The sequence below is a fragment of the Bos taurus genome, chromosome 19, assembly GCF_002263795.3.
Source record: "Bos taurus isolate L1 Dominette 01449 registration number 42190680 breed Hereford chromosome 19, ARS-UCD2.0, whole genome shotgun sequence".
Classification (NCBI taxonomy): domain Eukaryota; kingdom Metazoa; phylum Chordata; class Mammalia; order Artiodactyla; family Bovidae; genus Bos; species Bos taurus.
In genome coordinates this window covers 27,036,356-27,062,710 of record NC_037346.1, presented here as the reverse complement: position 1 = coordinate 27,062,710, position 26,355 = coordinate 27,036,356, and the positions used below count along the sequence as shown (strand labels likewise).

General features: G+C 54.4%; 4 protein-coding genes across 12 annotated transcripts; all 4 read right to left on the bottom strand.

Annotated features, from left to right (window-relative positions):
* Window positions 1-3,662: 3,662 nt before the first annotated feature.
* TMEM95 (transmembrane protein 95) lies at window positions 3,663-7,742 on the bottom strand. Of its 5 annotated transcripts, NM_001367291.1 has the most exons (8): window positions 7,653-7,739; window positions 6,923-7,136; window positions 6,640-6,696; window positions 6,365-6,445; window positions 6,243-6,263; window positions 6,030-6,110; window positions 5,827-5,914; window positions 5,111-5,699 (listed from the first exon to the last, which is right to left on the bottom strand). In NM_001367291.1, the coding sequence occupies exons 2-8, from the start codon at window positions 7,089-7,091 to the stop codon at window positions 5,672-5,674; spliced, it is 525 nt and encodes a 174-aa protein (NP_001354220.1). In that variant the 5' UTR covers window positions 7,092-7,136; window positions 7,653-7,739; the 3' UTR covers window positions 5,111-5,671. The 5 variants fall into 5 exon arrangements, with proteins under 5 accessions (XP_059734208.1, XP_010814272.2, XP_010814271.2 ...); XM_059878225.1 differs by lacking the exon at window positions 6,640-6,696 and having other exon boundaries at window positions 3,663-5,725; window positions 6,737-7,136; window positions 7,653-7,742; XM_010815970.4 differs by having other exon boundaries at window positions 3,663-5,914; window positions 6,239-6,263; window positions 7,653-7,742.
* Window positions 7,353-10,111, bottom strand: KCTD11 (potassium channel tetramerization domain containing 11). Its single transcript, NM_001035421.2, is given in 1 exon segment — window positions 7,353-10,111. A coding segment is annotated over 1 exon segment (699 nt). The 5' UTR covers window positions 9,392-10,111; the 3' UTR covers window positions 7,353-8,692.
* ACAP1 (ArfGAP with coiled-coil, ankyrin repeat and PH domains 1) lies at window positions 7,353-22,524 on the bottom strand. Of its 3 annotated transcripts, XR_009491510.1 has the most exons (23): window positions 22,247-22,524; window positions 21,655-21,712; window positions 18,096-18,215; window positions 17,878-17,931; window positions 17,737-17,795; window positions 17,320-17,503; window positions 17,146-17,190; window positions 16,947-17,042; window positions 16,771-16,845; window positions 16,569-16,678; window positions 15,355-15,406; window positions 15,169-15,269; window positions 14,759-14,882; window positions 14,457-14,668; window positions 13,804-13,873; window positions 13,586-13,680; window positions 13,314-13,486; window positions 12,565-12,737; window positions 11,926-12,035; window positions 11,733-11,843; window positions 11,334-11,383; window positions 10,805-11,023; window positions 7,353-10,158 (listed from the first exon to the last, which is right to left on the bottom strand). XR_009491510.1 is itself a non-coding variant. In XM_005220204.5 (22 exons), the coding sequence occupies exons 1-22, from the start codon at window positions 22,297-22,299 to the stop codon at window positions 10,923-10,925; spliced, it is 2,226 nt and encodes a 741-aa protein (XP_005220261.1). In that variant the 5' UTR covers window positions 22,300-22,524; the 3' UTR covers window positions 7,353-10,922.
* A 472-nt stretch (window positions 22,525-22,996) lies between these two features.
* Window positions 22,997-26,256, bottom strand: LOC132343038 (uncharacterized). Of its 3 annotated transcripts, none has more exons than XM_059878483.1 (9): window positions 25,715-26,256; window positions 25,315-25,422; window positions 25,137-25,208; window positions 24,822-24,907; window positions 24,475-24,726; window positions 23,912-24,112; window positions 23,587-23,820; window positions 23,277-23,429; window positions 22,997-23,140 (listed from the first exon to the last, which is right to left on the bottom strand). In XM_059878483.1, the coding sequence occupies exons 1-9, from the start codon at window positions 26,206-26,208 to the stop codon at window positions 23,082-23,084; spliced, it is 1,659 nt and encodes a 552-aa protein (XP_059734466.1). In that variant the 5' UTR covers window positions 26,209-26,256; the 3' UTR covers window positions 22,997-23,081. The 3 variants fall into 3 exon arrangements, with proteins under 3 accessions (XP_059734466.1, XP_059734467.1, XP_059734469.1); XM_059878484.1 differs by having other exon boundaries at window positions 23,683-23,820; XM_059878486.1 differs by lacking the exon at window positions 23,277-23,429 and having other exon boundaries at window positions 23,683-23,820.
* Between the last annotated feature and the right edge of the window lie 99 nt (window positions 26,257-26,355).

The window sequence follows — 26,355 nt, the reverse complement described above, 5'->3', positions numbered from 1 at the left end:
CCCCGTGACACTCCCTGGCCCCACATAGTTAGCTCTCCCCAGGCCCTTGAGTAACACCCTCTTGTTCCATCACCCCATCTCCATCTCCCAGGACCCTGAGGTCCTATTCTTTTCCAGTTTACATTTGCTCACTAGTTAATGGAGTCACCAGCCCACCACCTTGTATCTGTCTGACGGTTTTCTTTCCAAAGTGGAAGCAGTCTTAAATCTTCCATATTCCGACAGGCTTATAATGGAGCTGAGGGCCTTTACAGAACAGTAGCTCTGGGACATCCCAGGTGGTCCACTGGCTAAGACTCTAAGCTCCCAATGCAGGGGGCTCGGGTTCCGTCCCTGGTCCAGGAACTAAATCCCACATATCGAAACTAAGAGTTTGCATGCTGCAACTAAAAATCCCATGTCCTGCAACTAAGATCTATTGCAGCCTAATTATTATTATTTTTGAAACCAGCTGAGAGCTCACTTTCGGAGTCTGACTACCTGAGTTTGGATCCCAGCTTGATCACTTACCATCCTATAAATCTGGGCAAGTTACTTCATGTTTGTACACCTCTGTTTCCTCATCTTCAAGATGAGATTATTAGGAGTATCTACCTTGTGGGGTTATTGAAGAATTAACTGTGCCCATGTGTGTGGTAGCCGGTCTCCAAATCAGCTCCCAGTGAACCTCCCCAGCTGGTATCACAGTGTCATGCCTTTCCACAATGATCTGTGTAATCGATGGGGCTCCCAGGTGTCGCAGTAGTAAAGAACCTGCCTGCCAATGCAGGAGATGCAAGAGACACAAGTTTGATCCATGGGTCAGGAAGATCCCTGGAGAAGGGAATGGCAACCCACTCCAGTATTATTGCTTGGAGAATCCCATGGACATGGAGCCTGGCATGCTATAGTCCATGGGTTCACAAAGAGTGTAATCAATGGGCTATTGTGAGGATGGTGTGTGACCTCAGAGCTAGGTAGTAAAAGGCAGTGTGGCTTCCACCTCCCTCTCTTGGATCACTCACTCTGGAGGAGGCCAGCCACCATGTTCTGACAGTCAAGTAGCCCAGTGGAGAAGCTCCACTTGTCGAGAAGTTGAGGGCTCCTGCCGTCGGCTGACACCAACCAACCAGACAGACATTCGAGTGAGCCATCTTGGAATCTTGAAGGCTGATCCACTAGCCCTTAGATGTCTGCAACCCTGACCTACATCTGGACAACATCCTTAACCAGAAACTCTGAGCCAGAAACACCCATTTTAGCTGCTTCTGAATTTCTGATTCACAGAAACCATGAGATAATAAGGGTTTACTGTTTCAGACAATTGAGTTTTAGAATAATTTGTTACACAGCTATACGTAAATAACACATAGTCTGACACATAGTCTCCATACCTGTTAACCATCATTAACTCCATCTTACAGATAGGAAGACTGAAGCTCAGGCTGGTGAACTGATGTTTTTCATGTACATATACAGCTATTAATAGGAAGTGGCAGTGCCAGCCATATCCTCAAACCAGGGCCTTTTTTTGTTGTTTTTTGTTATTACTTTTGGCCACACCACCATGGCATGCAGTATCTTAGTTCCCTGACCAGGGATCATTGAACCCAAGGTCCCTGCAGTAGAAGCACCAAGTCTTAACCACTGGGCCCCAAGGAAAGTCCCAACCCAGGGCTTTTAGTGCCAGGTTCTAAGCTCTTCTTTCTGCCCCACCATCCAGTTACCCATTGTTGAGTAACAATACGTAGTAGCATTAAATAACTATTTTATTATGCTCTGGACTTTGTGTCTGGAACCCCAACAGGACACTGTGGGAATGGTTTATCTCTGCTCTACTATGTCTGCGGCCTTGGGTGGAAAACCTGACAATCTGGGGATGATGATCTGAGAGCGGAGGGCTGCGTTACTTACACATCTGGCAGCAGATACTGGCTTTTGGCCAAACCCCTCCATGGGGACCCTTAAAATAGGCCGGGCATCCTCATAGCATGACGACTGAGTTCCAGAGTGAATGTCCCAAAAGGCAGAAGGTGACAGATTCTTAAGGCCTGGGCTCAGAAAGTGGCTCAGTGTCGCTTCTGCCACATTCAGTGAGCCAGCTAGCCATGGAACCCAGGTTCAAGGGAAGGATACATAGCACCTACCTCTAGGTAGGCAGCATGTCAGAGAGTACGGGGCCATTGTTTAAAACTGCCACACCCACAGAAGCCTCCTGATTGGTGAGGGGCTCTGAAAAACCGTCCCTGCCCTGACAGGCCACACTCTGGTACGTTGGCCTCATGTGCACAAAACAAACACTAACTCTGCCAGCCTCCTGTGCGAAGTGTTCATGAAGGGCTTACCCAGGGAAGACATATCACAAGGGTTCAGAGAAGGCGCTGCAGTCATCAGTGACACTTCCTGGCATCTACCATGTGCCAGGCTCTGAGGAAACAGACCCAGAACCTTAAGCAGTGGCTTTAGAGAGTAGTGTGTGGTACAGCAGGAAGATGTGTAAAGAAACACCACCACCCGAGGTAAACAGGTGCCACACAAGAGAAGCCTGGAGCAGACTCACTCCACTTAGCCTTGGGGGCTCACAGAAGTTTTCTCAGAAGAGGGGATATCTGAGCCAAAGGAGAAAGTCTTTCCAGGTAGAGGAACAAGCCTGGGCAAAGGAAGGAGATATGAGATAACAGTATTTGGGCAACTAGAAGTGACTCAGAGTGGCTGTGGGGTGGGCAGAGCTGAGGTGAAGCCCCAGGAGACACCAGGGGGTCAGATTCCAAGAAGCATTACCTACCGAGGTAGACCACTTACTGGTAAGAAGTGGGTGCATGGCATGAGGGGAGGAGGATGACTGTGACCCTGTCGGCCATGCCATTAAACCTGAGAAATCCCGGGAGTGGGAGGAAGATAGGTCTAGAAAGGTGGACATGTGGAGTCTGAGATGCCTGTGGGGTGTTCAAGCAGGATTCCAGGTCTGTGTCTGGACAGTTCTGGCCTGAGGACTAAAGAAGATGAGGGGAGCTGCAGGTAGAGAGTCTTGAATGTCAGGATCAAGGGCCAACTCTATATTCTATAGGCAAAGACAAGCTAGGGAAGATTTTAAGTAAGAGATTATAATGGCTAATACTTCATGAGGGCCCATTACATGTTGGGCAAAGTCCCAAGCATTTTATATGAACTGATTTGGACCTCACAGTCATTCTGTAAGGAAAGTGCCACTGCATTGAATTTAAGATATTTTCAATTGTAATATATACCATTATGCTATGACATGTCTTCAATTTAAAATGGGTTCTTCAGAGATGTTAAAATGTAGATCGAAGGAAAAAAGGCCAAGGAATCAAAGAAATACATGATCCGCATTTAAAACAGGAGGAAACAGGAACAGAAAAATAACTTTCCCAAGGTTTGGTATGTGCCAGAGCCAGGATTTGAAATCGGGCAGCCCAACTCCAGAGCCTAAGTTTTCAAGCATCATTTGATGCTGGACAGGAGGGTCGAGTGATGTGGAGTTTTAAGAAGACCAGTGTGGGGACTTCGCTGGTGGGCCAGTGGTTAAGAATCTGCCTTCCAATGCAGAGGGCACAGGTTCGAGCCCTGGTCGGGGGACTAAGATCCCACAAGCAGCAGGCAAACTAAGCCCATGCACGATAACTAGAGAGTCCCCACCCCCACAATTAAGATCCAACACAGCCAGGAAAATAAAGTAAATATTTAAAAAAACAAAACAAAACCAGTGTGGCTGCTAAGGGTACAGAGTGGGCTTTAGGGGAGTTAGCAGAGTCAGATGCACATTTGGGAGACTGGGCTCCACAGGGAGAAAGAGGGTTCCAGAGAGGGCTGGGATCCATAGAGCAGGAGGAGGGGCAGAGAGGAGCAAGGTCCTTCAGAGATGGGCAAAGCTGTTGACCCACTGCATGTTGGGTGTGAGAAGGAGGACAGCTGAAATGCTGAGCCTGGAAAGAGGGCACATTCTTGGGGGCTTGAGACAGCTCCCAGAGACAAAGGAGAGCTGCTGTGGCTGGGGCGTGAGCAGGGTGCTTCTCACCCCAGTGTGGGTGGCAGCGTTGTCCGGTGCCTGGCTGGCAATCACTTAGTATTTATCAAATGAGTGAATGTTTCAATTGTTGTATGAGCTTGGGCATGCCATATGATCTCTGGGTTCCATTTTTCGGTATAAAATGAAAGCATTGGACTAGAATGTGTAAAACAAAATGGAAGATGTTTCCCCAGAAGGGATAAATTACTCCTTTCTCTCTATCCCCAGTACCTTTACAGATTCCCCCAAACAGTGGTTCTAACCCTGGCTGGCTGTAAATTAGATTAACTGAGGCCCCATATGAGACCACTAAACTCCAAATCTCTGGAGACAAGACCCAGCAACAGGTAGTTTTTTTAAGATGACCAGATGACTCTACATGCGGTCTCCCATGTGGCACTAGTGGTAAAGAACCCATCTGCCAATGCAGGAGGCCTAAGAGACGCAGGTTCCATCCCTGGGTAGGGAAGATCCCCTGGAAGAGGGCATGGTAACCCACTCCAGTATTCTTGCCTGGAGAATCCCACAGACAGAAGAGCCTGGTGGGCTACAGTCCATAGGGTCGTAGAGTCGGACACGACTGAAGTGACTTAGTACACACACACGCAGCTGGTTGAGAACTGGGAGCTTCGGTTCCAGTTTGAACTTCAGTATCCACTTTGAACTTCAGTATCCAGTTTGAAAACCATGGGGCTGTGTGAAGGCAAGGATCCCTCCCAGGCCTAGGCCCTTGGACTGTGACTTATAGTTGGAGATAGGCCTCTTCTTTATATGTCCCATCTCCCATCCCCCAAATCCAAACTCCTGATAACCAAGGGACCAGACACCAGGGTTTCTCAACCACACACTGCTGACTGTTCAGACCGGATCATTCTTTGTCCTGGAGGACATTCCCATGCATTTTCAGATGTTTACCAGCATCCCTGGTCTCTAACAATTAGATGCCAGTACTACATTCCCCCCCACCCCCATCAAAACAATCAGAAACATCTCCTCTGGTGCAAAATCCCCACCTCCCTAAGTTGAGAACCACTGTGCTACATGAGCCTCCCTCTCCCCCTGCCCTCCCCAGTTGCAGACAGAGGCCAGGCAGAGGCGGAGGCCATTTGACAGCACGTTTAGTTGGGCCTGGCAGGAGGGAGGCCTCTCTCTGTGGGAGGCTTCACAATGTTAAATGGAAGGGGAGCATGCCAGCAGGCTGACTGCTGTGGTCTCATTCTAGGGGGAGGGACTTTTCCAGAACACTCATTCCCGGATTCCCAATCAGTCACAGGAGGGCCAAGAGGAGTTTCTGGGGCCTGGCAGCCCCCACGTTCCGGGAACAGGCAGAAGGAGATGTGGGAGTGGTGGTGAGCAGAGGGGATTCTTTCCTTCTGTAGATATTTTCCTGGCACGGGGACTGCCCCTGTCTGATTGGTTGAGGGATGAAGGGGAGGAGCTTTCCAGCTGTGGGTGCCTGGGTCCCTGGACCATCTGACACTGGGACTATGGGGTATATCTAAGTATCAGGGTCTGGACGATTGAACCACTTGGGGCTGGAACTAAGGGTCTGGCTGTCCCCCGCCCTCCCCACCCCACCCCCAACCCCAAGAGAGAAGTGGATGTTGTGGGCACACGAGCTCCTTAGAACTGGAGGCTAGGCTCTGTCCTCGTTTTCACAAGTCAACTTTTTGCTTGGAAGTAGTTGTACCTGAGGGAAAACAGAGGGTGGGAGGCCTGGGAAGGGAGGAGGGAAGGGCCACGAGGGCAGGAGGAAGGATGAGGGGGTACTGGTGGGAAGTGGTGAGGCTGTCTCCCGCCCTGATCCCCCAACTCACTCCACCGCGAGGCTCGGGACACCCAGGAGCAGGGCAGTTCCGCACACAAAGAGGAGCAGGATCCGAGCTTCCCAAAGATCGTGACTTCCTATAGGGGACCCAGGAAGCAGTGAGTGATCCCGGGGACCATACCCATCGATGCTGGGGAAGCCTCAGAGCTCAGAGATCTGGGTGGGGGTGAGGCAGAGGTGGGGAGTAAGGACCTGGGAAGCAGCGCTTTCGGGGCCAACAGTACACCTCGAAGCCCTGGCAGGTTGAACAGTTGTACAGGATGGTGCTGCCCCCTGCAGGAGACAGTAGGGCCGGCAGTGCGGCGGGAAGCCTCCGTTCCTCTCTGCTCCCACCGCCCTCCGTGGCTGCTCTCCTCAAGTGCCCCAAGCCCCCGGCTTTCTCTACCCCTTCCCTTTCTTACTCACGGCAGGAGGGAGGGCAGAGAGCTGAAATGAAAGACAAGGCAGGGTGGGGGGCGGATGAGCTCAGCCATACACCCCTTTGCCCAAGGACCTAGGCACCCCTTGGTCCTTCCCCTCATCCGTACCTTCTCTGTTGTACTCCCGGAGCTTGGTCTTTCGAAGCCATTGCCAATATGAAGGGAGTGAGTAGAGAGACCCTTTGATCTCTGGGGAGGCAGAAAGCAGCTAGAGTGCCCAGGGCCTCAGCAGGGATGGTTCACCTCCACCCCTTCACCCAGCACCACCCCATCACACTCTCCTGTCTCCATCTGCCCTCCACCCGTCCCTACTCCACCTCCCCAGCCCCCTCCTTGGTTGTGCCTTCCAAGCCCCTAGGTTGTGCCTTCCCCCTTGACTTCACCCATGACTCTCAGGACTCTGTGAGTCTTCTCTGTGATTTTGTTCAAGGATGCATCATCTGTGGAGATGGGTAAGGACCAGGTGATTCCCTCACTGACCTGGAAGAAGGTTCTGGGCCCTTTCCCAGGGTCCAAAGAAGCTCTCCCAGAGGGAGCAGAAAGTGTGTCCAGAGAGGGCTGTGGACTGAGGAGATGGCTGAGAGGCAGAGCTGTGAGGCCACTTGCAGGCCCCTTGGGGCACAGGGGTGATTGTTGTTAGGCCCATCCCTGGATGTCTGATTTTACCTAAGGCAAAGGCCGAGAATGTCCAGGAGACCTCACAGTCCTTCCACTGGACCTCCATCTGGCTGCAAAGCCGGGCCAGGCGGCCCGACAACTCACGGTCTGGGAAGCGGCAGAAGACACAGGCCTCAACGGCTGCCAGGAAGATCCCACCTAGTGCCAGTGTCCACATGAGGCCTGCTGGGGGCTGCTGGAGGGAGGGCTGGCCCCACCTAGGCTGGGAAGGCATTGGAATGCTCTGTGATCCTGGTTCCAGCCTTTTGTCTGGAGGTTCTAGAGCATTCTAGCACAGCGACACTGCCCCATCTCTGGCTGGGGTAAACTTGGGGCCCAGTGAATTGAGGACTGGAAGAAGATTCTTCTAGTGGGAGATGGATAGAGAAAGCAGGGCTTCTGCTATACCCCCAACCTAGCCCTCAGCAGCTTTCATGAGTTGGTGATTCCAAAAGCAATTTTATTTTTCTTCCTGTAAATCATGACCAGTGATAAATAGTAAGTGACTCCCCAGTGAAGAAGCTGTTTGTGAGTATTCCGTACCCCCAGGGACTCAGAAACCCATGCCTGTCCACATCCTCCCCCACTCTTTCAAACTCTTCTGTTCATCTCTTCTTCACCCTGAGCAGCCTTGGGCCTTCCCCAGCTATCTCCTAGCAACAGGCTCATGGTTGCCTTAGCAACAGAGTGTTCTATACAGGCCTCCAAGGCCTAGCTAAGCCCAGTTGACTTCTCTTACCTCTCATTAGAAGATCCTAGTGACTCAAAGCTCAGCAGGCCCCTCCTGCCTACGTGGATGTGTGAAGCACATGTGCACACACACCCCTTGTGATTAAACTAATTGTCAGTCTACTCATACCCATACCACAGACACACCTGGTACCAAAACAGTTGCTGGGCAACCCCAAACAGGCCTGAACATGCAGAGGCCACAGAAAGACCAGCACACAGACACCACCTCCAGCAACATGGCTGAGAGCCAGGATGCAGGGATCCACGCATCAGTCAGAGCCACTGGCTGACAGGCACGTACACATGAAGGAAGGAAGGCCAGGACCCAAGAAGATGCCCCACTCCTCCCTGTAGCCAGCCCCACCTTCAACATGGGATTATTTAAAACACCTGGAACTCCAGAGGGACGCTCCAGCCCCACAGTTAATGGGGATTCTCCTAGCTCCCGTATGCCAACCTAAGGTGGGGCGTAGCCCTCCCTGTCTCCCTCAGTGGTGGCTTAGGGCACAGCAAAGAACCTCCCTTCCCATATTTCACAGTGTTCTGACCTCTCATTTGTCAGGCCAGGCGAGGCCACCATCTCCAGGAGAAGTCACAGTCCAGGAGACCACATTAGAGCAATCCAAAGCTCCTCTTTCCCTCAGACCTCATCATCCTTCCATAGTCCTGCTAAGTTGAGCCTGGGCAGAGAAGCATACCTGCTTTTCCTGACTCTGAATACTGAGCTCCAAGCAAGGAAACACCGAAGGTCCCCAGACTCAGGCAGGACCAGCCAGGGAAGCCTCCCCAGCCCTCCTAGGATCGGCTCCAGTCCAGACCCACTGATCCTGTGGGCTCTTGGTGGGCTCCCTCCAGTGTGGGGATTCCTGTCCATACTTGGGCTCTCCAGTCAGGTGCAGTGGGGCCTCTGACTCTCACAGCTCCCGGAGCAGAGCTAGGAAAAGGCCTCAGGAGAATCTTCAACCCCTTTAATGACCAGTTCTTTCTCCCCCCTCCCCCGCCCCTCCCTGAAGTCAAACTGAGGGCAGCATTCCCAGGTCTCAGTTCCTAGTGCCGAACAAAGCGTAGAGATCGGGAGTTGAGCAGGTCTTCAGGATCAGGGAAGACAGAGTCGAGACGGAAGCCATGCTCCAGAGCCACCCGCAGCACCTCCTCCAGGAAGCTGGGTGTGCCCACCACCTCCCGTGGCTCTCCTGGTGCCCCGGTCCACAGTGGCTGCAGCCCTAGTCTGCGGTACTCCACTTCGGGGAGTTCCGCGGGGCGGGGAGCCCATTCCAGACGGAAATGTGGGCCTCCCTCTGCCCTGTCCTCATTGGTCACACCAAATCGGGCCCGCAGGGCACCCAGACACTCAGGGTCGGTGCAGAAGAGATTGGCCCGGAAGGTGTCCACCTGGACAGAACTCAGCTCATAGTGGTGTGGGCCTCGACGAGCAGAGAAGTGCACCAGGCGGGGGCTGCTATCTACATCTGCATGGAGCAGGGCGGCTGTGGGAGCTGGGGTCCCCCGAGAGGCCTCCAGTTCCCGCAGGGCATCCAGGAGGGGTCGGATCTGGTAAAAGTCCGCCTCTGCCCTGAGAAGCGCTGTCTCCCCATATCCAAGGGGCAGGTCTAGGCGGCCCAGCCGGAGGAAATTGAGGATGTGCCGGAAGGCCTTGCCATCTCGATCGATGAAGTAGTGGCCACCTCCCTCGGGATTGAGGTTGGGAGTCATGGGGGTACCAGCCCTAAACATGGCCCCCAGCATGGAGTCTGGGAATCGAGTCAAGGTCTCCAACGTGGTGGAATATAGCGTTCCCCCGACATTCAGGGTCACGGGGCCCCCGAAGGAGGGGGGCGAAGAGGGCACAGGAGGAGGAGAAATTTTGAGGAGTATAGAAGACACCGAAAGAGAAGAAAAGGTAGAACTTCCTGGGTGTGTGCAGAACTGGGTGGTAAGGTTCAGACTGTCTCTGAGTGGGAGGCACAGGTTGGAGTACAAGGCAGCAAGATTTGGGGCTCACCCTAGCTGCCTTGGTGGTGGGGGATGGTTTCTGGGCACAGAGACGCCGGAAAGGTCGAGACAACGGATGAAAAGAGCTGAGGGAAGTCAGGTACGGGAGATATAGATCCGATTCTGGGTGGTCAGCGATTCCTTTCTGTGGTCTTCAGACAGTGGCTTTCCAGAATCCAACCAGCAGGTGACGGTGGCGAGCACAAGGCCGACTCTGAAGGGTCCAGCTTCTCGGGCAGATCGCTGTCACCGTGGGCAAGTCCACGCAGGGCTCCGGGGGCCAGTTTGAGGCCTTGCCTTGCCTGACTCTGGCGCGGGTCCCAGGAGATGGAGGCGAGGCTGATCGGAGCCGATGGCGAGGGGTGCCTCTGTATCGGCTGGGGACCGCAGATGCACGTTCAGTACAAGCTGGGAGTGTCTGAGGACTCCGATGGAAGCAGCCGGGAGTCTCGGGACCGGGCGCCGACGCCTTCCTCTGGTTTCTGCAACCGCTTAAGTCCTCTCCGCCCCCAGGAAGTGGCCTAAGGGCAGCGGCCGGGGGCCCTTTAAGAGGCAGCCCCGCCCCCTGGGCGCCCCGCCCCTCGCCCCCGCCCCGCCGGCCTAGCGCTGCTAGGGTGGTGGTGGAAGCCGAATGGCGAACCAGAGAGACGGGGCCGACAGGCTGGACCAGCGCACGCTAGCGGGGGTGGGGTCCTGAGGGTGACTCAGTCACGTCGTTCCGGGTGTACCCGCGACGGCCCCACGGGCCCCCAGGTGTGCCCGACCTCACGTCTGCAATTCAGTGGACGCCGGCATCTCCTATCCCGCCGCTCAAGAAACTGAGGGCCGGACGGCAGGGGTTGAGGACCTGTTCCTTTTCTGTCACTCCCCGGGGGAATTCCCGAGGGGGCGGGTGCTGAGCATCCACATTCCAGGGATGCCTCCGGGCCAGGGTGGCCTGAGCCCGGATGCCAGCCGCCCCCCCTTCCCAAGGCTAGACCCAACCCACGCCACGCAAGCGGCCTCTGCTTAGCCGGACGGGTCGGGCCACGTCGCCTGAGCTCGCGAGCCCCCGCTCTAGAGGCCGAAGCTCCCACTTCACTCCCAGGAGTTGCCCCTCCATTGACTCCAGTTCAAAAACTCCCAATCGCTCCTGCACCCCAAGAGTCGCAGTGCCCTATATCTCACCAGCCGAAAGGAGGTGGCCAATAAATGAACTTTGAAGAGCAAAGCACAAAGGCTTTAATGGAAAGGGCGGGTGGTAGGGAGGGAAGGGATGGGGGTCCCAGCCCTTGAAGGCCTGGGATCAAAGCGTGTGGAGGTCATGACTACGCCGGCTCAGCTTCTCCGGGTCGTCGGATGCCATGAGGGAGAAATCACGGAAGATGTCAAGATATGTCTCGTCTCCTGCGGGGAGGGAGAAAGGGCTGAGAGGCTGGGTCCTAGCACGAATAGCACAATAGGGACAGCCCGGCCTGGTAAGAGCACGCGCTTCCAACGTGGGTGGAGGAGATGTCTGTACTGTCAGGGCAGCGCCCTCGCCTATTCTTTGCTTTGTTTCAAGGACCTGGAGCGTAGGATGCACCCAATACGTATTTGTTGAATAAATAATGTAATTGATCAATGAAGCTGAGGACAGGGAGTTGGGGACAGGTCACCAGGGGCCAGAAGCCCACAGTTACAATGTTGTGCAGGGCGGAGGGGAGGTGTACTTTACCAGCCTGGCCCTGGGCTGCGTCGGCCTCCCGCATTTTTGCCAATCGTAGCCTGAAGGGGGAGAGGATTAAGGAATGAATGACATTCTCACCCCACCCCCACCCTCACCTTCCCATCCTTTGAGCTGGGTTGTTTCATTCACCTGTTTCCTCAGGGTCTAGTACTTTAAAGATGCCCGACAATTAATGAATAATGCCTCTCTCAGAATAAATCCACCAAGGAAGGTGAGTTTACCCTTCCTACTCCAAGCCTCAGTCAACACCTGGAGGAGCCTTTCTCAGTCTGGTCCAGGAGCTGGCCCCGCCCCTCCCCAGGCCCCGCCTGGCAAGCTGGGGTCTGGCGTAAGCCCCGCCCAAGTGGATAGTGTAAGCGCGAGCCCCGCCTCCCCAGGCACCCTCACAGAGTGACGATGTCAGCGTTGGCTGTTTCCACGGCGATGGTCAGGGGGTCTCTGCCTTCAGAGTCTCGAACTCCTAGATCGGCTCCCCGTTTCAGAAACAGGCAGGCCAGCCTGGACAAGATAGCCAAGTTCAGCCGGCCCCTCACCCCGTCTGGAGCCTTCCTCCCGAGGCCATCATCCCTGTTGTCCCTACCCCGTGTGGCCAAGAATTGTCGCGTGGTGGAGCGGGCCCCGGCCTTGGTTGTCCACCTGGTTCACGTTTGCCCCGTTCTGGAGGAGAAACTCACAGGCCAGAAGAGAATTCTGCATGGAGAAATAGAGAAGGGGGAGAGATGTGGCAAATTAGAGACAAATTAAAAGATATTTTGGAGTCGGGTCAGTTCAGTGGTATGGGATGGCAGGCTCTGCTTTTTTTTTTTTTTAAGCTTTATTTATTGGCCACACCACGGGACACGTGGGATCTGTTTTCTGATAAGGGATTGAACCTGCAGCCCCTGCCTTGGAAGCACAGAATCTTAACCACTGGACCACCACCAGGGAAGTCCCTCTGCTCTGGCTCTTTACATGTATTACATCCATAGTACAACCTAATAAGGCATGTTATCCCTATTTTACAGATGAGGAAACTGAGGCACAAGGAGGTTCACAGCTGTAAGTGGTGAGGGTCTGGATCCAAACCAGGTTTCTCAGCCTCCAAATCTCACCCTCTTAGCAATCAGGCTCTACTGGTTATCACTCCCTAGGGGCTGGGGAGAGGGTTAAGAGCTGGGACCAAGGTCAGGAGAGGGAAGAGAGACCGAAGGTGGTGTAGGGAGGTCACCAAGACTCTCACAGCAGCTGTGGCCTGGATCAGCGGTGTGGCATTCTCCTGACCCCCGTTGACCCAGTTGACATCGGCTCCATGGGCAAGGGCATCAGCCATGGTGGGAAGGGATGGAGGGTGCCCAGCAGCTCGAAAGAGCAGGGCCCCAGGGTGCAGGCTCTGCAGGTCCTCAGAGGGGGGCTCTGTGAAGGGGAACCAGCTATGAATCTGAGAAGAAAACCCTCAGTACAGACCCCTGACATTGTGACGGGATAGGTCACTTCTCAATTGTGGGAAGGACTCCAAGACCAGGAATTGTGGTGGGGGGTGATGGAAGGTGTGAGAGGATATGGCCAGGTGCCTAGGCATATAGAATAGTCACATCTTTCACTTTCTTCCTGTCTGACCACCTCAACTGGAGGGGATGTTGAGGGTGAGCTGATAGTCAACCTCAGCTCTCTTGATTCCCTCTCTTCCAGCCAAGCTCTCACCCTCATCCACAGGCCTCTGGAGACCTTCACTCATTCTCCTGACTCATCTTAGGTTGTTGGCACCCTCACACAGCCCTTCCTGCTTCCTCCCAGCCCCATGGTCCTTCCCATCCTTCACTTTAATCCCCGAAACTCTTGCCTTATAAAACCAGTGCTGGTACAGTCTGGCCCCCTGAACATTCTCAAGGGGAAGACCTGGACCCGGGACTCTGTGCCTCCCCACTGGGCTTGGCACTGTGCTGAGTGCCCAGCAGGCACTCACAGATGCCCAACCAACCAACTGTATACCTGGCTTGGATCTGAAGCTCCCCGGCTTGGGCCTGATAAGCCCTGGCTTTGGGGGCACAGGAGGATGTCCCCTGGGGGGCCCCCGGCCACCTCTTCGCCCTCGAATCTCAGGAAGCTTGGTCAGGAACTTCTTCTCCACGTATTTAGCATGAATCCAGGCCTCCTTCTCTTGCCTGGCGGGGGAGTGTTGCAGGGGAAGGAGACAGTCTTTCCTCCTCTCGTCCTGGGCCCTCCTCCCTCCCTCCCCACATGGAGGGTGGCCCCAGCCTCACCGGGAGCAGCTGGGCCCTGGCTTCTTCACAGCCATGGCCTCCACTCGGGCTTCATAGATCTGGTTTATGACGACATTTCCCAGCTCACACATGAGCTGCAGACAGCCCAGGTAGAGGCAGAGACAGACAGGTAGGGTGTGGGTGAGTGTCTGAGCCCTCAGGACTCTGAAGCCCTGCCCTTACCCCACCCCCACACACTCAACAGCATCCCAAGTCACCTTCACGAGTTCCGGCTCCCATGAGTCAAGGGTCAGAGACCGGACTTTGGAGAAATGAACTCCAAGGCTCCTGGAGAGCAAGGGGAGATATGTCAGGCCCTCTGTGGGGGCAGCTGCTACTCCTGAAAAGACTTAGGGGCAAGGTCCTGCGTGCGGGGGCCCAGGCGGAGGCGCTGGGCCAGGAGGCAGAGGGCAGCCAGGGCCACGTGGTCTTGACCTGGATGGAGCTGGATTCCGCCTGTTCACCATTCCCTCTCCTCCCTTCTCCTCATCCTCTCCAGCCACCTCCCCTCTCTCCAGGTATTTTGGCCTGGACAACTCTTGCCATGCCACTCCCCTCCCCTCTCCCCCCCTGAGGGCTGTATAGACCTGCTAAGGCCTCATAACATCATCTCTCTCTGCTTTTCATCAGCTCCCCAACCCTCAGCAGTCCTGACCCCACCCCTCCTCCAGACAAGTCGATCAACTCCCCTGGGTGTCCTCCTGCCCTGGCCAGACCAGGATACCGAGGGGCTGGGCCCACCTGGGTCCACCTTGGGCCCCACAGGCTCAGCCCAGGTAACAGGCAGAGTGTGAGAGGAAACCCAGGCAAGTCTCCCGCCCCCAACCCAGGAGGAGCAGGGGCCCACGCTTGGGACCCTGTGGGGAGAGACCTGTGAATGCCAGAGCACTGAATGCAGAGGGTGACGCCGAGGTTGATGCTGGCCCACTCGGGGGCAGGCTCCCGGCAGTCACAGCACTGGGCATTGCCGTCCACGCTCTGCACCTGGGCTGCCACGTGCCCCACTCCCCCAGGCTCCCTTCCCCTGGTCAACCCACCAGGGCCCAGGGTGGCAGCGGAGCTTATGGCCAGGTGTCCTGAGCCCTGGGGGGACAGGGGAAGAAAGAGTGACTCTGAGGGAAGGGATGTCCTACCTCGCTGGGCAGCCCAGCCCTGCACCGCCAGTTAAGGTACCTGGCCTAGACCCCGGGGGCTGTCATCAAGGCGAGCCTGGCTGAAGGCTGTGGCGATGCTGCTCTGCACGGCGCTGACCCACAGCTGCATGAGGCGCTCTGAGTCAGCCTGCAGGAGGCAAGACCTGGACCAGAGGGGAATGGAGAGCAGGGAGAGAACTGAGGCTTGGGGAGTCAAGTGGCAGGATGAGCAAGCTGACATTCAGCAAGTGTGCGGCTGGTGCCAGTCATATGGAAATACCTCTGCACCAATTGGTAATACCCTTCTAGATATGCCCCTTTGCCCTATACTCTCCTCCCCAGTCAACCACCAAAGGGTTAACATCTGGGGCAGCATGAGGGGCCTCCAAGACCCTTGCCAGCCAGTAAGATTGAGACACACAGGCCATCAGCCCTGGGCACTGTACTCACTTGCTGGGGGACACAACCTCAAAGCAGAACCGTCTTTCTGAGTCAGGACAGAGCTTCACTGTGCAGAGACGAAGGTCATCCACCACCACGGTCACAGGGTCCTGGCGGGGGGAGGGCAGATGTCCAGGCAGCCACAGCAGGGCTGAGTCCTCCTGGGGCCCAGTACCCAGGACCCAGCCTACTCACCTTGTACCTCTTCTGATAGACCAGTTGGTTGCTCTGAATAGTGAACCAGCGTCTGGAAGAGGTGGAAATAGCATTTGTGATGTGGGGGTAATGGCTCAGGAGAGGGACAGGAGGAATATGGTGCTCTCAGCTTCATAGAATCTCACTGAGAAGAGAGAGTCCTGGGCTGCCCGTCCCAGGAGATGCTGCAGAGGAGGGGCAGCCGGGGACCTGTGAGGGGTGCTGATCACATCTCAGCACCCAGTTGTGATAGACTCACAAAGACAAGTTTCCAGCAGATGGCAGCAAAAATGCTTTGTCTAATAAAATAGTTACTACAACGTTTTGGCAAATATAAGTATCTTGGAGAAGGGGCTCCCTTTCTTAATTTGCACAAAGATCTCTCAGGGGCCGGCGGTGGCCCTGGAAGGGGAAGGGGTCACGTCAGAGCAGGTCACCACCCTGCTCCACACCCTCCCATGGCGCCCCACTTCCCTCAGAGCACAGCCAACGAGGCCATCATGATTCACACCCTGTTAGCTCCACCTGCATCTTCTACCACTTCCTCCTCCCTCCCTCTGTCCACACCCAGGGCCTCCCCTCTGTTCCTGGAACCCTCCAGGTTCCTCAGGGCCTTGGAAGGGCTCCTCCTTCAGCCTAGAACATTCTCCCCCTAGATATCCTTCCAGTCCTCACTCAGCAGTCACCTTTCCAGGAGGTCTAGACTGACCACCCTACTCAAAGTCACAGCTCCTTTCCGGCTGTGTCCACATTGCTTCTTTGTTGTTTTTTGCCTATGGTATTCTTACCGTCTAAGATAACACGTAATTCACTTAATTACCATATCACTGTGTATCTTTGCTGATGGAATATAAAGTCTCTGAAGGAAGCAGTGGGGTGGGGGGGTAGGGGCAGTCTGTCTGTTTTTCCTGGCTGCATTTAACACATGGTGTGTGCATGCATGCATGCTCAGTTGCTTCAGTCATGTCCGACTCTTTGTGACCGTATGGACTATAGCCCACCAGGCTCCTCTCTCGATGGGATTCTCAAGGCAAGAATACTGGACTGGGTTGTCATGCCCTCCTCAGAGGGATCTTCCCAACCCAGGGATTGAACCCAGGTCTCCTCTACTGCAGGAGGATTCTTTACCCAGTGAACCACCTGGGAAGACCCATTTAACACACTATAACCACTCAAAAAAACCCCCAAAACCGACTGGGATGTTCACTCCTCACCTGCTCCAGGTCTTAAATGCATTGCTGGCCCTTTTGAAGAGATGTCCTTCCATGACCAAGCCACCAGGCCCCTCCTTTAGGCTTGGCTCTGGCTCCTCCCCACCCAGCTCCTGGGGGCACAAAAGTGTCAAAGGGCAACTGAAGTGAGCAGAGACCAAGGCCCCAGGGTCGTCCGCCTCCTGTCTGCAGCCCCAGTCCTCACCTTCTGTTTTAGCAGCACATGTCTCTGCTCCATGTCCCTCTTCTCGCGGGCTGAATTCAGGACCAGCTGGTGTAACTAAGCACAGGAAGGGTATCTCAGATGGCCCCACCCTCACCCAGAGTCATCTCAAAGCGCCTTCCCTCCCTCTTCCACCTTCCTGCTCCCTGGGGCTCTACCTGGCCACCCAGCTCCTTGCGATACTGGGCCAGCTGGCTCAGCTCCTCGTGGCCCTGCTGGAAATGGGTAGCCTGGGCCTCCACCAAACGCAGCACCTGGGGACAAGGTGGGCAGGAGGCAGACCCTTCTCTTTCCCCGGTCCCTCATGCTATCAGCAGGCTCCTCCCCACCCCCACCCCCACCCCCACCTCGACTCACAAACTCCATGATGTCAAACTTCCTCTTGTCCTCAATCACATTGATCTGAGAGCCCAAAAGATCTCAGGTCAGTCTTGAAGACACAGACCCCACCCCTCCCACTGCACACCAGTGACTCCAGACTCAAGGTGATTGAGGCCCTGGTACCCCAGGAGGACAGGTAGGGGCAGGCACCTGCAGGGCATAGTCCAGGGCCCGGCCCCGGTACCCAGCTCGAGCAACCTTCAAAGCAGCTCCAGCCTCTTCTGCCTCCTGGGCCCGGCGCCTGGGAACCTCTGCATTGTGGGTAAGAGCAGCCTCCAGGCTCTCGGCCCCCCGCCAGAAATCCCGGCCAGCCTCTCGGAAGCTCCGGAGACCTCTGGAGGTGTAGGAATAACACAGAATTACCCATACACTCACTGACCCCAGCAGAGAAATCCCTAAGGTGCATTCACAGCCTTGTAGCTATGGACACTCAGGACTTTGAGGGGATCCTTGAGATAGGGGATAATGATCAGGCCACCAGAAGCCTCCAATCTCACAACTCCTTTATTCAGGGAGGCCCCCATGGCAGTGGGAGAGGCCAGAAGACTGGTTTCCTTCCCAACTCACTCCTTGACCAAGGTCTGAATTTGCCGCTGCAGTGTGTGCTGGGTGGCGTCGAGAAGCTCCTGAGGGAAGCAGAAGTTGGCAGGTGGGGGGTCAGGACCACAGACTTCCTTGCTCCCCCCACCAGGCCACCCCCCAACTTACAGCATGGCTGTCCAGCTTATGGCTCAGGCTCTGAGTGAATTTGTCCAGACACTCCTAGGCAAGAAGATGCAGAAAGAGAGTACCAGACAAGGGCAGTCGGGTCCTCCCACCCCTAGACCCGGGACCGGCAGACCCCAGACCGACTCTTCCCTCGCCTTCCCCAGGGTCTCTTCCACATCCCAGACCCCACCACAGCCTGGTCTAGACCCTCCACATACCGCCATCATGGGCTCTGGTGGTCCCAGGTGGGCAAGATCACAAATGCCCACGATGAAGGCCCGGCTGGCGGCAAGGTAGTGCCGCCCACTTTCCAGGAGGCCATTCCCCAGTTTGAGGAGCTGGGAAACAACAGAGCAACAGGGAGTCGTGCCGGTACTGCTCCTCTCCTGTCTGACTTGTCTCCCCTTTCCCAGGGCTGTGCCCCTCCCTCCCCAACCTACACTTCTCTGTGGCCCAGTCTGGTTTCTAATACACACAGCTGCTTTCTCATCTTGGTTTCTTTCCTCCCACTGCTCTGGGCCTGGATCAAAATTCCTCCCAGTCTGACAGCGGAGCCAGTCGGTTTCACCTCCTGGACATCTCTCCTGCCCTGCAACATCTGCTTGGGTCCAGAGTTCCCAGAAACGCCATCCTCAAACACTGTCTGGCCCTCAGGATGAAACCTGAGCTTTATCTGCTCAGTATTAAATTCTACAGAAATGGGGGATACCCTGGCTGTCCAGTGGTTAGGACTCTGAGCTCTCACTGCCAAGCGCGCAGGTATGATCTCTGGTTGGGGAATTAAGACCCACATGCCTTGCAAAAAAAAAAAAAAATTCTATACAGTATTTACTGTCTGGAGGTGTCCATTCTGTGCTTAGTGAACATTTCCTCATAAATAGTAATCAGTCAGCCAGGCCATAGGGTCAGAGACGGTGCTCTTAGGGCCTATTCTGTCTGGCCCTAAATTACAAACAAGGAGGCTTAAAAAAAATATATTGGAGTACAGTTGCTTTATAATGTTAGTTTCTGCTGCACAGCGAAGTGAATCAGTTGTTTATATACATAAATCCCTGTTTTTTAGATTTCCTTTCCATTTAGGGCACCAAAGACCACAGAATAGAGTTCTCTGAGCTATGCAGTAGGTTCTCATGAATTATCTATTTTATACACAGTGTTAATAGTTTAAATATATATGTCAATCCCAATCTCCCAGTTCATTCCACCTGCCTAGGAGGCTTCATAAACAAAGGACGAGTGATTGGCCTGAGGAGGGTCTCTGGGAGGCCCCTGTGGCAGTAGGAATAGCCTGAAGACTGGTTTCCCTCCCAACTCACTCCTTGAGGTGGCCGACTGAGAAGCCAGAGCTAGGTTTTCTGACCCCTGGTTCTTTTCACCTGCAGAAACTGCATGGCTCCTAGAGATGACACCATTGATTCCACCCTGAGTCACTGTATCTGGGAAGGAGCAAGAGTTGATGGAGCCTGTCATTTCAGCCTGGGGATCTAGAGACCACCAGGGCAGTTCTATGAGGAAATCTTGGGTAGCAGGGGCTCAGAAAACATGGGCTACAGAGGTTTGCTCACGGAACTTTTGTTGAACTGAAAAACACTTTTTCAGGCTAGTGAAGGCTTCAGGGAACTATAGCTTGACTTGAAGATGGCTGGCAGGGTCAGTAACAGTCAGGAAACAGACCACGATCAAATTTTATCAGATGTCACTCTTGGGTGTCCATAATAAGGGACAAGGACCCAGAGGATCACAACTCCCCTGGGAGACTGAGTGTCCAGTTTTTCCTTCTTCACCCTGCCTGCCCAAATAGTTGAATAAGGAACTTTCAGAAGACTGAACTAGTGACAAACTGGTACATCCATACAATAGCACGGGCTCAGCAATGTAAAAGGCATGAGCTCCTCATCAACTATTAATGAACTGCTGATAACTACTGATAAGCCACAACTTGAATAAACTTAAAGACATTATTTTGAGAGGAAAAAAAAGGCCAATCTTGAAAGGTCACATTCTGTATGATTCCACCTAGATAACCTAGAAATGAGAAGTCTAGAGATAGAAAAGAGATGAGTGGTTGTCATGGATAAGGAAGGGAGTGGGGAGGGAGGGTACCATTACAAAAAAACGGCTCAAAAGAGTTTCTTTGTGATGATAGGAGTTTTGTATCTTGAGTGTGATGCTGGTTATAAGAATCTATACATGTGATAAAGTGCCACAGAATTATACACAAAGATTTTTTTTTAAGAGAGTATATTCAGGGATTTCCCTGGGGGAGTCCAGTGGCTAACACTCTGTCCTCCCAGTGTTAGGGGGCCCAGGGTCCATCCCTGGTCAGAAACTGGATCCCACATGCCGCAACTAAAGATCCCATGTGCAGCAACTAAGACACAGCACAGCTAAGTAAAGAAATGATTTTTTTTTTTTTAAGGGTATATGCAAAGCAGGTAGAATCCAAGTGAAGTCTTTAGACAGCTTACTGTATCATGCCAGAAGCAATTTCCTGGTTTGAGCAGTAGACTACAGTTATGGAAGATGCTACCATTGGGGGAAGCTGGGAGATGGGTACCTGTGCTTCTCTGTGCTATTTTTGCAACTTCCTGTGATCTGCAATTAGTTAAAAATAAAAAGTTTAACTTAAAAATGTATGTATATATTCATGTGTACAACTGAATCACTTTTCTGTACACCAGAAACTAACAATGTTGTAAATCAGCTATACACCAATTTAAATGTATCTATTTCATTAATAAATGTATCTATTAGTTGGTTACTTACTAACTTTCAGGTCATGGCAAAGGCCCTGGGGATTGAGGCGGGGCAGGGGAGGGGGAAATGTAAAAGTCCCTCATGATACTTTCAGTCCAGTAGGGAAAAGTACACACGAAACAAACTTGGCAAGTGGGACAGACACAGGCTAAGGGAAGCCCTGTGACTCCCACCTTTGCGTAATCCTCACTCCTTGTGTGTGGGTGAGTGAGGATTATGCTTCTCAACACATGGCAAGAGCAATAGGATGGCGCCCCCAAATGACAGAGGTGACGGATTTGCCCCATGATCACATTCTGATATAAACTGATGGCATCTTGTCAGCACACACTTGGGAAAGCCTACTACTGGCCTTGAAGAAGACACAAGCTGTTATGAAATAAACTGCCTATGGACAGGGCCCCGGGCCAGGGAACTGTGGGTGGCCGCTGGGAGATGAGGGCCTCAATCCCACAACAGCAAGGACTGGAACTCTGCTTTGAGCAGAGCAGAGCACAGTTAAGCTGTGCTGACCCACGACTATGCTAATACCTGTGCACTATTTGAAGTCACGGAATGCATAATCATTTGTTATACAATAGAAAACTAATACAGCAAGTAAACGCATAACATAGTTGAGATAAATGCTGTAGAGGGGAAAAAAAAAGCCAAATAAGGGGGATGGGAGTCTGCTGCTTTTGTAAAGAGCAGCCAGGAAGGCCTGACTGCATCATGTCAGTGTTTTACGGATTTGTTGCCCACAGTCTGAGAGCTGCCTGAGGGCAGAAACTTCTGGGGGCTCAGGGTCCCGCATAACTCAAGTCTTCAGAAGCAAGTTCACAGATGAGTCTTGTTTTCCAAGATTCCGAGCTCCTTAAGGATACAGAACCACCTTTTGGTTTCTCTGTAGCCCCCAGTATCTACCCAACCTGGTTAACATTCAGTAATCTCCAGAACTTATACTTGGTCTCTACTTTTCTCCCTGGCCCTACCCCTCTCGTCTCACTCCCACCCCAGGTCACCCCTCCACATTCGGATCACCTTTTCCAGCCGGGTCTCCAATTCTGACACTTCGGCTTCCACCAGCTCGACAGAGGCTCTGGGAAAGGAGGGACAGTGTCACGGGAACAGAGCTTGGGCCTATCTGGTCTGTCCAGTTGGCAGGGTTAGGGGCTGGGGTTGGGGGCCAAGGGTACGGACATAAAAAGGTGATGGGTTAAGAACTTCCCACCCACCCGCTCTGGCTCACTCACTCTGCACAGTGTGGGAGCTACTAAGGCCCAGGCCAGAGCAGGAAGGTAGAAAGAGGGTGGATGTGGCGAGGGCAGGAAGTTGCTAACCGCCCAGAGCAGGTGCTGGGGGAGGGGAGGGGTCCCCAAGAGAGGGAGGAGGGAGTGCCAGCTCTGGGGTTGAGAGAGGCTGGAGGGACCCCCTCCACACTGGCAGAGGGTGGCGAGCATCAGAGCACGGGATTTGATACCAGAGGTACGGCTTTGACTTCTAAGCTGGATCTCGCCCCTCTGAGACCTACGCCCTGGAAAGACATCCTCCGTCCGACATGGGGAAGGTTGTGTATGTTAGGGACTGTCGGACCTCCCCACCTCTGCCCCTGGACACCTGTGTATACACTTACCGGAAGCGGGGTGAGTCCTTAAGACACTCCTCAAAATCCAGCTTGACCGTCATCTCAGCTAGACCCGCTCCGGGGCCAGTGGGCCCTCGGGCCTGGAGGGTGGAGCTGCAAGTACAGGCACTCCCCTGGCCTGGGGACGTGCTGATGAGGGAGGAGGGAAAGTCCTCCCCTGGGTAGAGCCTGGGGGTGGGGGAAAGGATTCTTTCCCTAGGTGCAAGGGGTGTCCTAGGAGGAGCTCTCACCCCTCACTTTCAGGCAGTGCTGGGAGGGGTGGAGGCGGGGCCCAGGGGTGGAGAAGGGCCTGAGATCAGAGAAGCCACAGCCCCGCCCTCGGAGACTATCTACAGTCACCTTCCTAGGGCCCTGGTCTCTCTCCGCTTGGTCTCCTTCAGTGGTTGAGTCGTGGAGGCCTGAGAGATACAGGTTCAAATCCTGATTGCCTAACCCTGGGCAAGCTGATTCCTCAGTTTCCTCATCTGAAAGATGGGGACGATAACTCCTACCTCCAGGGTGGTTTTTTAAAGACAATACTGGTAAGTGTGTGGTTGAATCACACAAGTCATTGTCAGCCCACTGCAGGTGGGTCTTCCTGGGCTCCTGGGTGCCTGTTGAGTCCAGTCCCCCTGGCTATGCCAAGCTTTTTGCTCTGTTCTGCCTGTGGTTTCCTGCACGTGAACTTTCATCTCTGCCCCCGCTCTCCTCAACGACAGCTCAGGATCAGCCTGGGACCCCAATTCACAGCACCTAGACTCCTGCTCTTCTCTTTATTGTCTACCCCGATTGACCGAGGGTGGTGAGGGCAGGGAAAGTTGGCTCCCACCCCATCCCCAGCTGGCTACAGTTTCCATTGTTTGGTTTCCTCCTCCTGAGTCCACTGGAGCTGCAGGGTTTCATCTGGAAGAGGAGGGGCTGGGTTAGTGGCTTTCTTGCCACAGGCAGAAGATGTGGCCACGATCCCCAGACTCCCTAGAACCTACCCACTCAGCCCCTCGCGCTCCCCGGCCATCCCCTTGCCCCTGCTCAGGCTCACGTCTGTGCTGGTTTTGGTTTGGGAAGTTTGGGTGACTTCCAGGTTCCCTCTCTGAGCCTTCCATGCTTTGCCAGTTCAGCCCTTTGGATACCAGCCACTGACACCAGTCAGACATTGCTTGGGACCCACTATCTTTGGAGCACTGGGCAGTACCTGGAGCAGGGTAGGTGGCAGAGAGGAATCAGGGAGGAGGCATGGGGGCAGCGGTGGTACCAAGCTGGGGGGCTGGTACCCATCCCTCTGAGCCTCCCTGGGTCCTCTCCATAAAATCCACATTGCACACAAGAATGTGGAAGGCCTCTCTCATCACCTTTACCGATCCGCTGGCCTGAAGGGAGTCGGGGGTTGGGAAGATGGGAGCTTGCCAAGAGCCAGGCCTGGTGAGATGGTGGCCTGGTGCCCTCACCAGGCTTCGATGATGTCACTATCACTTTCTGGGAGCTCTCGGTGGCCTGGAAATCCTGGGAGGAGCCTCCTGTGTGGTCCACCAGACGGACCTCAGTGCCCATGGGACTCTCAGTCACCCAGTTCAAGTTTGTGGAGCCTGCAAGCATCAGAGGACCAGGGTTGGCACACCCATCAGTCTATTGGTTCTTAGCCCTCCCGCTCCTGGGCTGACCCGGCTGAATTCTCACTGCTTTGCTGCTCATCTTCTGTGTCCTCCTCAAGCTCGGGGTGGGGCCAGCACCTTAGGTATCTTCCTTTGCTGTAATACTCCTTGCGCTGCAGACCAATTTCCTTCTCCAACACCACAGTGGTGGATGAAGTTGGGGACAGATTTATGAAAGCAGGGGAAGCTGAGGAATCACCCAAATCAGTCTGAGTCATAAGGACACCTAGAGAATACAGGGCACCAGCTTCATTGTGACCCCTGAGCAGCCATGAGAAGGTCAAGCCTCAGGTTCTCATCTCACTTCTATCCCCTCCTCCCATTTTAGAAAAACATCAGTGACCTTTCCACCCCCTCAGAGTTCTGTTGGGCTTTCTGTTCCTCCTTCCCAGCCAGCCTTCCTTGGGGCCTATCCTGATGGGGACCCTACCCCAGCTGCCCTCTGTCTACCTTGGGGACACCAGCCAGCACGACTTCCCTCTTAGGCAGCAGGGCCCTGGGCTGACACCCACTGAGGAAGACAAGCTATGGTGGAGAAGGTTCTGGACTACAATTCCCTTGGGTGTCTGGGGCCCCACCATAGCTAACCTTTGGCTTCTAGGATGTGGTTTCTGGCCACCAGGCCAATCTGGTCCTTGACTCCTCCAGTCATTCTTCCTGCCCCACTTCTTTCCACAGGCCTGGGCTCTGAGTCCAGCACTGCACCTCGACTGCCACTGCTCATACTCACGCTACCCACACTGCTGTTCTCGCTATTATCCAAGGGAGGGTTTTTCTGAGGTTTCAGGAACTTTCCTTCATTGTAGTGTGCCTTGCGGCGCTTTTCAAAATCATCGGATTCTGTGGGCCAGTGTCAGAGCATGGCTTTCCTGCCAGGCTCTCCACTGAGCTCTCACTCCACCTCCCCTTCCACTTAACCCCACCCCTCATCTCACGTGTCTTGGAAAAGCTGTCTGAAGACCCCGAGCTTCTGTTATCGCTGTACAGGACCTTGGGGCAGAAACTGTCCATTGCTGCAAACCTGAAGGAGAGGGAGACCAGTTATGGGCACAGAGAGAACAAAAAATGGGAGTATGTGGTAGCTGGGGCCAAGCTGGCTGACTCCCCCACCTTGGCCTGAGTGAGTCCTGATCCAAATTGTAGTACCTCCCATTTGGAGAGCCAAAAAGCAGAGCTAGCTCAGACCCTAGTTCAGGGGTGGAGGGGGCAGGAGGCCACAGGTCCCTACTGACCTCTGGCAGGACTCTCACCTTTCTGCTAACTTCTCAGGAGTCATTGCATGAGAGGTCCCGGCAAGCAGGTCTTCATCGCTGTCTTGGAGCCTGCAAGAGAGGGAGGAAGCAATGCCTCAGAGCGGGCAGCAGGCACTCCCCTCCTCTGAGTAGAGAAAAGAGTAGGAGCTGAAGGGCTAGAGCTGCAGACTCGCACCTGTGGAAGGGCGTGCTGGGCTCATCCACCTTCATAAAGCCATAGTTCTTGTCAGCAGGGTGGTAGGTCGCCAGGATATTCATTTCATCCCAGTGCTGAGACTTTCTCCTTCGGGTGAGGAAAGGATACAAAAGAAGGGCAGAGTACTCCCTCTTTCAGTTATTCAAAACCTTTTCCGACCTGTAGGAGGCTGGGGTGGGGTCACACCTGACGATAATCACGTGCTATGTAATCAAGGATTTATCCTGTACCAGCCGCTCTCTCAAAGGCTAGGAACCTCGGATTTCCCACCCAATTACCCCCACTTACTCTCACTTTTAGTTCTTGAGACTCCACCCCCTTCCCCTGCCTTGGCTTCCTCCAGTGTCTGGAATCCCTTTCTTCCTCCCCGGCTCCTTACTTCTCCGCCCCGGGGGATTTGTGCACCATGATGGAGCTGCTGTTTTTTAGGATGCTCCGGGGACGGTCCTCACAGGGTCTGTCTTGGCGCGTGCAAGTTGACTCGGATAGCGTAATGTTTGCCGAGTTGTACACCCCAGACGCCCCGGACCCCGGGTTGAACGTCCCGGATACACTGGTTCCAGGGAAGTGGGGATTAAACCCGACAGGTTGTGTACGGGACCCAAAGCTGTGGCCCGCGACTTCCCCAGGATGCTGGTTGAGCCCGGAACCGAGGACTGCTGTCCCTCCGGAGGGCTGGCTAGAATCAAGACTGCGAATTATAGTTCCCCCATTGTGCGTGGGAGGCCCAGAACCGTGAAACATGGTTACTCCGGAGAGCAACCCGGCGCCTGACTCGACTCCTCCGATGCCTCCTGGCACCCCGCTGATACCCCCACCAGGGGATTCTCCATTGAGGCCGCCAGCAGCCCCCAGACTTTCCTGCTTCTCCATGGCCCCACTAGGGGGCCACTCTCAGCTACCTCGCCCCGCCTCCCTGCTCCACATAGCCCCGCCCCAGGCCCCGCCCCCACCGCGGCGGGAGGGGGACACTTGGGCGAGGTCTGGGTCCCCTCCCCCACCGCTCCCTGGAGCCGTGGG

Bases quoted from the DNA above. Each gene is read 5' to 3' on its own strand.
- TMEM95 (XM_010815969.4), bottom strand. From the start codon at position 7,091: ATGTGGACACTGGCACTAGGTGGGATCTTCCTGGCAGCCGTTGAGGCC. The intron at 6,264-6,364 runs GTACGGATGAGG...CTTTCATTTCAG, and splicing joins CCGGGAGTACAACAGAGAAG to CTCTCTGCCCTCCCTCCTGC. The intron at 6,111-6,238 runs GTAAGAAAGGGA...TGTCTCCTGCAG, and splicing joins TGCCCTCCCTCCTGCCGTGA to GGGGCAGCACCATCCTGTAC.
- ACAP1 (XM_005220204.5), bottom strand. From the start codon at position 22,299: ATGACGGTCAAGCTGGATTTTGAGGAGTGTCTTAAGGACTCACCCCGC. The intron at 17,504-17,736 runs GTGAGTTGGGAA...CTACACCTCCAG, and splicing joins ATTCAGACCTTGGTCAAGGA to AGGTCTCCGGAGCTTCCGAG. The intron at 17,043-17,145 runs GTGAGTCGAGGT...CCTTGTCCCCAG, and splicing joins AGTTTGACATCATGGAGTTT to GTGCTGCGTTTGGTGGAGGC.
- LOC132343038 (XM_059878483.1), bottom strand. From the start codon at position 26,208: ATGGAGAAGCAGGAAAGTCTGGGGGCTGCTGGCGGCCTCAATGGAGAA. The intron at 24,908-25,136 runs GTGAGAGTCCTG...CCTCTCCTTCAG, and splicing joins CCTGAGAAGTTAGCAGAAAG to GTTTGCAGCAATGGACAGTT. The intron at 23,141-23,276 runs GTGAGCCTGAGC...CTCCTCTTCCAG, and splicing joins AAACCAAAACCAGCACAGAC to ATGAAACCCTGCAGCTCCAG.